General features: G+C 40.9%; 1 protein-coding gene across 1 annotated transcript in view; it reads left to right on the top strand.

The window, feature by feature from the left end:
- The window catches only part of COL22A1 (collagen type XXII alpha 1 chain), a 239,702-nt gene that overhangs the window by 15,293 nt on the left and 212,377 nt on the right, over nt 1-12,032 (top strand). The window contains exon 2 of the mRNA XM_058833583.1: nt 11,851-12,015. Within this exon, the coding sequence (XP_058689566.1) occupies nt 11,919-12,015 (97 nt within the window). The 5' untranslated portion in view covers nt 11,851-11,918. The remainder of the gene's footprint in view (nt 1-11,850; nt 12,016-12,032) is intronic.

Raw genomic sequence — 12,032 nt, 5'->3', positions numbered from 1 at the left:
ATAAGTGTTGGTCTTTGAATACATTGACATGAATATGACAAACTTTCACACATCAAATTAGATCTTGTATTTATCTGTGGAAAACAAGTTGTAACACCTGTTTTAAAGAACAGGCTGTCAGTTTTTCTATCAAAGACAAAGCAGTAAAACAAGCACAATCACATCCGCTTTTTTTTTCTTTTTTTTAAATTTATTTGGCAACAGATAGATTAAAACAGTTACTCTTCAGACAGCAACTGTGATGAAAATATTTGTTTATCTGAATACGAAGTCAATTCATGTGCATGTCTGCCCATGGCAACATATTAGTACTTTGCTATTTTCCTTGGCATCAAAGGGAAAAGAAAGCAAAGTACCTTCTTGCTCCTGAGCGGAGCAGGAAATCTAGTGACAAAACAGATGTAGAAAGGCCAAAGTGCTCAGGGCCTTTTTGTGCCCTTTATTTTTCTGGTGAGGGCTCCAGAGCCTCCCTGCAGTCAATGAGAGCAAAGCATCACCTGCTGGCATTTGGGTCAGTTGAGCCTCAGGGCTGGGTTCATCCAGTCCAGTTCAAGGACAGAGAAAACTCAGAGTGAAATTTAACCCTTTGGATAATCCAAGACTGCCCCATAGTTTTGGTTACCATACCTTTATAATTCATCCAGAAACTAGACTAAAATCTGCACAGAATGTTCTTAAGCTCTCCCTGTAACTGAAAACTAGTGTCAAAGTTCAAAAAGGCATTGCTTTTCCTAGCTTCATTTTAGTTCTCCCCAAACCTGCTTTTCTTGTACAATTTCATCATTCAGGAAGCATGTTTAGAAGTCAAGATGTGCTTCTTCTGTTCCCCATTAGGCAAAGACTTTGCACTCAAGTCTATTCATCCTCTGCCTCTGAACTTATTAAAGTTTCCTATCACTACCTTTACTATCTTTAGCTGATGCTGCTTTTGGCTGAATTTCTTATGTCACCTTGACCAGATAGACATGTACTGAAATATTGGTTTCTGTTGAGACACCAATATCTAAATCTTTGCTCTTTGTCTAAGCTTCTTTTATTGTGTCTGGGGAAAATAAGCACTTCTTGTGAGTAGTTAATTTATTTTACACTTCCTCATGAGAAAGAGAGAAAATCAATCTGGGTATGGATTTTTTTTTTTTTTTTCTCTCCATGAACTTGAAAGAAGCTTAAGTATTAAACCACACAAAATGTTAGTTAGACACCTACAGCCTAAACTTAAATGGGATAAATCCCAACCAGAGCTCTGCTATGTCTTAAGAAAAAGAGTATAATGTCAGACTATTTGAAACTAGGCTTTGCAGTCTAGGAAAACAGATTTAATTTGTTTTAAATTCTAGCACTGCTGTCTAAGTAGGTATCTATTTTCCATTTCTACAACTTTTCCATGTCCTTTCTCCTCCACCAAATTTTCTAATTTTGATTTTTGTTATTATTTTCCTGAAAACATGCTACATCCCTATCCATTTCAAAATACCCTCTCCCCAACTATCAAATAAAATCTTTGATACCTATATTATCTATGCAATAGCTCTCTCTTATTTTAAGGTAAAAATTCAGGATATTCCATATGAAGAGGTAGGGAGAATGGAATTAAGTCATTTTTGGAGTTTCAGGTCTTTTTGAGACAGTTTGAGGCACTTCCTTCTACAGTTAATTGTGAAAATTTAAAATATGAAGAAATGATAATATTATGAAGACCTGAGTGTCATGTTGTTTCATGTTTCATTCATGTGATCTGTAAATTCCTTTTTATTTTCAAGGCCCACTCCCCTTTTGCTTTCTCTTTTCCCCCTGCTGTTTCTGAAACTTGCATGAAGAATGAAAAGGAAGGAAGCAGAGTGGAGTGGATAGGACAGAGAGAGAGCTGAAATGGCCCAAAACCCTTCCAGTCAACATCAGAATTATTGATCTGACATTGTCAAACCCCTTGCCATTTGCACAGACAGGCAGAGCTGCAATCTCTTACCAGCTCCTGACAGCCCTTTTGGCTCTGTCAGTTGCCTGGTGTAAGAGCTCTGTGTGGGCCACAGAGCACAAGTTTTTGTATCTTATCCTTTCTGTGTGAGTGACAGTGATGAAGAGAGCTCTTCCTGTTAGAAAATAGGGATAATTTCCATGTTTTCTCCAGCTACATCTTTTCCTATTTAATTTACTGCTGTCAGACCCTTATTTGCTGTACTTTCCTTTAGTGTCTTCAGATCATCTTCTGTTTTCATAGAATCATAAGATAGTTTGGGTCGGAGGGGACCTTCAAGGTCACCAAGTCCTGCCCTCGTTGCCATGGGCAGGGACACCTTCCACTAAATCAGGTTGCTCCAAGTCCCATACAACCTGGCTTTGAACCTTCCAGGGACAGGATATCCACAACTTCTCTGGCCAACCTGTGCCAGTGCCTCACCACTTTCAAAGTAAATAATTTCTCCCTAATATCAAATCTAAATCTGCCCTCTCTCAGCTTAAAGCCATTATCCCTTGTTCTATCACTACATTAGCCTTGACAAAAGCCCCTCTTCTGCTCCTTAGGTACTGGAAGGCTGCTATAATGTCTTCCTAGAGCCTTCTCTTTTCCAGGCTGAACAATTCCAATTATCTGAGTCTTTGCTCACAGGAGATGTTCTCCATCCCTCTAATCCTCTTTGTGGCCTCCTGTGGACTCACTCCTACAGGTCAATGTTCTTCCAGTGTTGCTCTAAATGGGGTCTCAGGAGAGTGGAGTAGAGGAGCAGAATCACCTCCCTTGGCCTGCTGGCCACTCTGCTTTTGATGCAGACCAGGATTTGGTTGAATTTTTGGGCTGCATCTTCTTATCCACCAGCATCTTCAACTCCCTCTTGGCAGGGCTGCTCTTGATCCATTCATCCCATCTTATTTAGTTTTCCAACTTACTCACAGCCCTGGGGGCAGAAATGACAATAAAAGTGACAAGGCAGAATTTTCCTGCAGGTCTCCTTCTGCTGGGATCACAGTAAAATCATGGAATTATTCATAGTCAGTGATTTCCTGCATGTCACATTCAGAAACTGAGAGGAGTAAATGTTTTTTGTTATCTCAGTCTTGGATTTAGGATCTCTGACACTTGATAAACCCTGCTTCTGCTTGTCTCCCGTCTTCCCTTAAGCTGCCCCTCCCATGCTGATGGTGGCCACAGTGATGGGCAGAGGTGGCTGAGACATCAAAGATCCAACTTGTCTTCACTCAAAACTGTCCTGCACTGAGGCCATGCTTCTTATTTCTCTCATTTTATAGGAATCTGTGCTTATAGTGAAGACATTCACTATACAGGACGTTGTGGTCAGAGGAGATGATTCTTTCTGCCTCCTCTTAGCCCAGCTCCTTTCATAAGAAAGAGAAACCTTTCAGGTCAGAACCAAAAAAAGACTGGAGGCATTTGCTTCCAAGATTTTCAGTCTTAAATCCTCCATGCAACCTCCCCACCCTTCAGACACCTCAGCTGGGTAAGGTGTCTAACCTTAGGGTTCTGCTGTTGGGGCTTCCAAGATTTGCCTCTGCCTTAAATGATTTGAGTTATACAATTATGAGAAATTAAGTGGCAATCCTACATCAGTTCCAGTGCCACCTTTTGTGTTGGGTCCATTGTCAAAATGCTTTGTTGCAATGTCAGCTAACTGTGAATTGCTTTTACCCTGGGACCCTGCTGCAACAGGAAGGTAAAGACTGGCCTGTATCACTGTGGTGTTTGAAAAGAGAAATGGCCATGCTTGCTCTCAGTGAAGGAGAACATGGAAATTCTCATCTTGGGTGGGTTTCAGGCAGTGAATACACAATGGGGGTGCTGTATGGAGAGGGAGAGGTTCAGAGCTGAGGATGCAACCCTGCTATCTGTACCACCACAAGTAATGACAGGTACCTCTTATTTTCATGGCCTTTATTCACAGATCCTTCACTTTTGCTGGTGTGTTGGTGTCCACTGTAGATTTCTGGGTTTCATTATAAAGGTCAAGACCATGCAATTTAGACCTTGGAAAGGCTCTGCAGTACTAAGTCCCTTAACCAAATGCACCTGTTGTTTCTGAACAAACTTTCATTGCATTAGGAATCCATCATCTTTTTGGAACACATGGAGGAACTCACCCACGTGGTTCAAGAAGGAGGCATTCATGTCCCTGTATTTGGGAAATTTTCTGTCATTTGGATAGTTCAGCAGAAATGTTGGGAAGTGGTAGGTGAGTGTGTGGTACGTCTCCAATTAGCACGGCCCTGTTAATAACCCTGAGAGTGACAGACAATGGGTATGAGCTCATTTCTGGAGTTTGTAGGGATTCTGGTTATCCAGGCCATTATCATAAGGCACAGAGCAAGGAATGCAAAGCAGTTCTTCCTTGCCCCAGTTAAGAGTTCTGGGAAATGCGTTCACCAGGCTCCTCTTTGTTAGAAAGTATGTTGTCTATTTTCCAAATAGATTTAGGCTGTTACCCCATCCCAATTCCTTGCTCCAGCTCTGCTCACTAACTATATAAAGCCATTACATATGGGTCTTTTTACTGACATAATCCTTGACTGTACTAAAAAAGAAAATATTAAATTTCATTCCAAGAGCTGTAAGAACTTCCATGAGGATATAAAAAGCAGGAAATTGGCCCTGTAAGAGTGGAGTACTCTCATATTGAATAGCCTTCAGGGCCTCAGTGTTAAGGGCTTCTTCCTAATAGCTAATGTAGGTTGGAACAGTTTGGCCTCTGCTTGAGAGGAAATGGGATTTGTAGGACTTTGCCAGTACAGGTTTACAGGGCTTAGGCCAAAGGACTGGTGTTCTGTGACCCTGTACAAAATCAACATGCTCCATACATACTGCACTAAGGAGAGTTTGAACATGCAGTAGTGAGGAAAAATCTCAGGATTTTCCACTCCATTACAAACTGTTCCTACCATGATGCTTCTGGACATCATTTTGGTCTTTGCCTTGCTTGTATCACTCTTTAATCTGGACACCCTGCAGACAGACGTGGAGGTTAATTTAAATGTATGAAGCTCTGGGAATAACGTTATTTATTACCCTGAACAGTTAGTGTACCTTGTATTATCTTCAGCTGATGTTTTTTCCATTTCCAGGACATCTGCATGCTGCAAATTCTGCTTCAGCAGCAGCATGAGAGACATTCAGCATTGTGCTAGGTTTAAAAGAAGAAGACAAAAAACAATGGGCAACGTTTTCTGACTTAGCCCTGTGCAATACAGTCATTATTAGGATGGGTGAGCTGTGTACCAGCTACTTGGTAATGTAGTTTGGAGTGTGTTCTCCCCCAAAAGCATTCCTAAATGTTTATGTAGCTAATAATATTATTGTGTTAATATGCAAAAGATTCAAATGAATTTTCACCCCAAAAGATGAGCCATTGCAGAGGCAGAATATTTTTCATAATTGACTTGCAATCTATGTGACTTGAATTATATACTTGAGAATATTTTGGGGGTAGAAGAGGATAGTGCAAATGAGATTATGATAAGTCAACTGACCTCTGAGTATTCTGTTCTGTTGCTAGTTCCCTGGTCCATGCTACAGAGGTGCAGGCTACAGCTTTGCAGAAGAAAATAAGTAACAACTAAGGGGAAAAAAATTGTTTAAAATAAAATGCAGCCCTGAGAGGCTACTTTGCTATAAAAATTAAAAAAAAAAAAAAAAAATTAAAAAAAAAAATCTAGAAGCATTGAACCAGTGATTTAGTTTCAAGTTCAATATGTTCTTCCTGCTTTTGCCAGTGAGTAAATAAACATGGTGAGAGAAGCTGTCAGTACAAGTGCTACAGGTGCTGGTGTCTGGATCTTGGGCAAACAGTTTTCAGGCATTGTCTTCCCAGATCAGATATGCAAAACATGCCCTTATCAGCCTCCCCTTATCAGCTCTTCTAATCCCTTCCACCTCACATATACTGTGAGACTCCTCCCTTGGGTCTTTTCCTTGATAACTGTTTCAGTCAGGCTTTTTTATACAGAACCAGCCTTTTAGATGTAGAACTGCTTTTTAAATCCAAACTCCTTCTTAGCTGAAGTGAGAAGGGGTCACCCTTTATGGACTTGGCTGGTCCATAAACACATGCATTCACAGGGTGCAGTGGAGATTTTACTGACAGTCTGGTCAACGATGCCAAAACCAAAGAGAGAGTTTGTCACACAGATTTTGATTGCAGGGTTACCTTGGGGTTTTCTTAGACATTCAGTAGGAAGATTTCTAAGCTTGATATGCAAGAGTACAGTCTAAAACTGGAGTTACTTCCTCTGGGCAAAACACTGAAAAGTTATACTTGGGGATATTGCATCAAGGTTTCAGCCTGCAGATACTGTGTGGCTGCTGCAGGCAAAAATACACTGCAAAGTCCCCTTCTAGCAGAGAGGGTGTTTTAGAATAGCAGCAATTTGGCAGACAACCAGTCAGGGCTTGTTTTAAAGTGTCTGTGGTAAATGCATTTATGAGGGGTCAGTTTGTGGAATGCATGATCCAAGCACAGGTTAAGGAGTCAAGAGTGGCTGAATTCTAATTCTGACCTTCTCTCAGGGTTCCTTGTGTGTGCGCGTGCAGCACCACAGAGGTTAAAGGAACATTTCTCATGCTGCAAATTAGGAAGTGCCCGTGTTGAGTTAATCCTTGGAGTGTGCTGCATGGCCCTCTAGGACTCTTGGTTACGCTCCTTTTTAGGATATTTTTTCCCACTCAACTTCTGTTTTGTTCTCTCTTCTGGACAGGTACCTGTCACTTAGGGAACAGCTATGTATTATTTTTCCCCTCCTAAATTATCAGTATGTACTTTATTTCTCGCACAATCAAACACTTCCACTTGCAGCAATATTAATCATTCATGGGCCTGGGCAGTTCCAGCACCAAGTACTTAAGGGCAGTAATAGAGTTCAGCTAAGGCAAACAAATCAATGGGATGGAATGGTCTGCTGATCTTTCCCACCACCCTATTTCATCTCCCATAAAGCTGACAGATTGCTTTGGCTCACATTCATGTTAACCATCACTCTGATCAGTTTTTTAGGGATTGGGAGAGAAGTTGCTCTTAAAAGTGAACCCAGAGAATCTATGGACTCCCCATACCTGGAAGTGTTCAAGGCCAGGCTGGATGGGGCTCTGAGCATCCTGGTGTAGTAGAAGGTGTCCCTGTGCATGGCAGGGGTTGGAATGAGATCATCATGAAGGTCCCTTCCAACCCAAACAATTCTGTGATTCTATCATTGCAAATGAAGAGCTTGTCCACCCCCTGCAGCCTCGCCAGCACTTGGAGCAGAGATTGAAGAGTTTTTGTTAGTAGGGTGCATGAATGGTTTAGTCCAATATTCTGTGGGTCTGCTGACAGTCTCTTCCTTGATTTCAGCAGACTTTGGCTCAGTTGTAGTTGAGCAGAATACCTCAGGAATAGCTCTGGTGTTAGCAGAGAACTTTCTGCTCTATTATTCACATGGGTTGTTAAACAATGCCCACTGAAATCAGTGTCCCTCTTTTCATTAACTACAGTTGGCTTTGGATCAGGCCTGGGAAGATGCACATCTTCCAGAAATGCCATTGGATGATTTCTTTAAAAATCATCGAACAAAGATATACGGCTGCATGGGATGATCAGCAGGGAAGAAAGTCCCGTCCTTCTTTTATACAGTTGGCTTCCTGCTCATATCAGGAATAATTTAGATAATTAAATTGCTTAGTTCAGTAGTTGGAAGAGGCACAATCAACAAGCTGACTCTACTAAGATGTCAGATGTATTAGTGTGCTGGGTTTTATATTTGTTTTTCTTTTTTGTGTGTGTGTGAAAAGCTGTATAATTGGACACTGTCTTTTTCACCCCCGGCTAACCTCTTCTTCAGAGGAGCATACCAAAGACATTTAAAATCACATTATGAATGCCAGCATAGTTACAACATTTATATGGCATATGGTGATGTTCAGTGGCAGCAGACGAATGGATGAAATCAAGCACAATAATAGAATCAGCCCCCCTTGAATTTAACAGTAAGACAAAGAGTTCAGTGCTATAATTTAGTAAAATGCAAGTAAGAGCTTGAATATTTTAATGAGGAGTCTAAAGTACATAACTGGGCATACTTTTAACATTCAACTTTGATTCAGTGGTCTTTGTACTGTCCCTGTAGGGTCTTTGAACTTTTGCTCGCATGAGATAGAAAAAGTTTTATTAAATCACACTCCTGAAATGCTCGTCTTACTGTGACTCCAGGTTTATTTTGTTTTGTTTTATGGATATTTGTGGCTGAATCACTCCTCTGAAGAATGAAGGCGATCACAGAAAGTGTTCTGTGTTGTTCCATCTCTAACTCACATGGGTTTTGCTGTTTGTGGAGTCTCTCAAACCAGGACAGAAGAGCAGTGTCTGGAGAGACTCAGATGGGGTATATCCAGAGCCAGTGCAAATTACTTCTCCTTGAAGTACCATGAAGTTTTCTTCTCTGCCCCCCCTCTGTGTCATTTTATTTTTTAAGGATGCCACTCCTAAACAAACAATTTTGCTTCTCATTTTCCACAAAAAAGTTTTTCATCCTTGTTTTCCGAATCACAGTGTGGAGATCAGAAGTCTGAGTTCTCCTTTGGCTCTTTTTATTTTTATTTTTTTTTCAAATTGATGTTTTTTGCCCTACATTCCCTAAAGTGTATTTACTTATGGTTCAAAACTAGAGAAACCTTACCATGGATTATAACTGACCTAAAACTCTACACTAACCCCCCCCAAAAGCCATTCTGAAGCTGAAAGTCATATAGAACTTATGCCTATCTTTTGCATATTGTTTGTTCAGCTGTGAGATGGTATGAATAGCTTTATGCTCTGCTTGTATTTTGAGAGTAGAGAGCTCACTCTAACATTCACCAACTTCTCAGCCAGGATGCCATTCCCACATCATGTTTGCATGTAGCCAGAAGTATTCACTTCATTTTTTCCCATTAAAGTATTAAAAATGGAGCCTCAGTCCTCAATTCAGTAATAAACTCAGACGTGACAGGATTTGTCAGTTCTTTTTGCAATATCCCTTAATGCATCACAAGGGAATCTCAAAGTGCTGTTTGTGAAATAAAAATAAAATGGGAGGTATTTTTAAATGATGTACGTTGACTTAGGCCTCTTTGGGCAAAATTATTCCCACATGAGAGGCTGAACTAAAAATAATAGCAATTAAAAAAAAAAAATCCATGTTGGCCATTTGGAAATAGGGTTAAATAAAGATAATTTCTTAGTCTTGGATCACTCTGAAATTTAAACTGTCCCAATTTTGATTCCTTTTTGACAATTTCTCCTGGAAAGGGAAATGAATAGTGGTCAGCTGCTGCAATTTCTAACTTGGCTCAGTCTCAAAGTGTCTGACTGAGGTGGGAAAGAAACAAGTGTGGAAAACCCACCACTAAAAATATATTTCCAGCCTTTCTCTGAAGACTTTGTTGCCATGACATGAGTCCTGTTGATGTGCATGGGACAATTTTCCATCACTGATATATTTGTACATAAAGTAGTTGCAAATGAAGAGACTTGGTTCAGTTCTTTATGCTGTAAAATTGGATAAAAATATATATTTTGGCCTGAATGCAAGAATAATATTAAACCATAAATGTGTATTAAAGCCACCACAAGTTATGATTATAGATTTTAAACAGATGTTCTAATTTGATTTGTGGCTTTTTTTTGCCACTATTTTTAGCCTAAATGGCTGTTCTGAGACACCTTGCAGCATTCAAAATGCAGAAATGAGTCCTTGAAGTGTTTTGGCAAGGAGGGGAGATGAATGAGGCCTTAGAGACAGAGCCCTCAGGCCTGGCCATGGAGGAAGTCCTTCTTCTGGGGTAGAATCTCACATGTACCAAGTGAGCTCCATCCACCAAGCTGCATCTGCTGCTCAGAGCCAGAGCTGTTCTGCTGACTGACACCAGCTGGTGCTCTGCTCCTTTTATCCTGGCCTCATGTAGGTTAGCAGCTGGCCAAGACTGTTTTTAAGAACGTATTTATAAAACTTCACAGCCGTGCAAGCCCAGACGCAGAGAAAGGACGTTTTGAGCTCGGCACTGGAAGTGCAGGATGTCGCTTGGCAGATCTGGTTTCCCAGCTCTTGCTGCTGCCACGAACCTGCTGTCCCATCACTTGTACCCAAAAACAATGTTTCCTAAAAAAATCCAGGGGAGCAAAAACCTTGGGCTGAAGGCTCACACAGATATTTTAAGTAATGCCTGTCTTGATCCCTCTGCAGGCGGCTGCCTGATTGGTATTTCAATAACAGACTTATTTAGAAGGAAATTCTAACTCCTGTAGGGCACAGTGGTATTTTCATGCCTTTTTTACCCTGCAGCCTTTTCCAGCTGGCTCAACCCTGAACACCTCACTGTCTGGTAGGGACATCATCTGGTTGAGGTGTAAACTACAGCACCTGATTGTATCCTTTGTATTTAGGGCTGGTACATGAATAAGTATGATTTAATTTTTTTAAAATCTTGTATTTGTGTTCCACTGCTGGCAGATACCTCCAAATTTTATTTGCAGTGAAGGGTTTATTATATGTATTGCTTTTCTCCTTGTCTGCATATGATGCGGGCTTCTGAAAATAACCTGGTTTTTATCTTTTGGAAAGAGCCTGTATTTTTCTGTGGGGATAAGGATTTATAACGACATCTTGACAACTTCATAAGGTTTTTCCCCTTTTTAATTTCCTAAACCAGCACAACATGCTGAGATACATGGTAGAGATAGGCCCAACATCTGACTGATCAAAACGGGTTTTGAACAAATGCTGACGCCACCATTCTTCCTGTCTGTGATTCCCACAGAACCTTATTGCTTTGAAAAAAAAATACCCTAGAAGGGATAATTGACCCTGCAGCAATGAACTACATCAGACAGTGTCCCCTTCATGACTTCTACCCAGCTATCAACAGTGTGAAGCAGACGTGCATGTTAAAACACCGAGAAGGCAGAACTTCCCCAAGAAAATGGACAAAGAAATCATTAGAATCCTTAAAGAGGAAAAAAAGGAATCAGAAGACGGGAAAAAGTTTTTGAAAATTATGCCTCAGGCAGTGAGAGCTGCAGAGTGGAAGCTGGTTTCTACCTTATGGGTGTGCAAAACAGTAGATCAAACTGCAATGACTTTATGATACAATAAAAATAATAAAGCAAGAGCAAAAACAGATTTTTTTTTAAAGTGTTGCTCTAGTGTTAGAAAACACAACTTAACTTTTAACATCCCGGCCACTTTGCCTGCCTTCTTACAATACCTTCTGATTTCAGTGACTCCACTCAAAGTCAACTCAAACCAAAGAGATCGTATTGAACATAACCCTGAGCTTTTGCACATCTTTTAGCTAAATAATGGAAAGACACATTTTGAAACTGCTGAGTTCAGTCCTACAAAGAAGGACTGATGGCAACAAATATATACATGAAAACAGTGGTGTATTTTTAGCTTATCTGGAGCTTTGGGGCTCCAGAACTGAGAGCAGTGATGGGTGAAGTGGCAACGGGTTGTGTGTGTGATTTGTAGTGGTTTGTATCTGGGCTCTGCGCTGTGTATCTCCTAATGATGAATGCGTGGGAGGGCCAGGTCAGGAATGGTTTCCACTCCAGTGCGCTGATTGTGTAGTTGGCAGTGGGCTCAATTAAAGTATAATAATCTGGTAATCTCCCTCCTGTTTCCATTCAGCTGCTTCACAGTGAATAGAGCCAGTGAACGAGTATAGCTTTTGAAAAGTAGGTGAACTCCTGCCTCTTTGTCTGAGCAGTTTATGTCTAGTCAAGTAAAATGACAGGCAGAAGAGGCGACTCTCCAAAACGTTGTTCTCATGACTTGCATCATTACTGCCGTTTGTGTTGCTGTGAGATAACACTTGCTCTTTATTTCCCTTTCTAGGCTGCGGGTTGGATTTCCAGCAAGCTTCGCACCACGGAGAAAAGAGGAGCTGATGTGAGAAAGGAGATATGGATATGTCCATGATGGGAAGGTGCCGCGTGCCCCATCTCTTGGTTCTTCTCACATTCGTGTTCAGCGGGGAGAGAACCGAGGCACAAAGAGCAGGTACGCGTTCAGTTTAC

This window comes from Poecile atricapillus, chromosome 2, assembly GCF_030490865.1.
Source record: "Poecile atricapillus isolate bPoeAtr1 chromosome 2, bPoeAtr1.hap1, whole genome shotgun sequence".
Lineage (NCBI taxonomy): Eukaryota > Metazoa > Chordata > Aves > Passeriformes > Paridae > Poecile > Poecile atricapillus.
The sequence above is the reverse complement of the archived record's forward strand: the minus strand, read 5'-3'. Positions and strand labels throughout refer to the sequence as shown.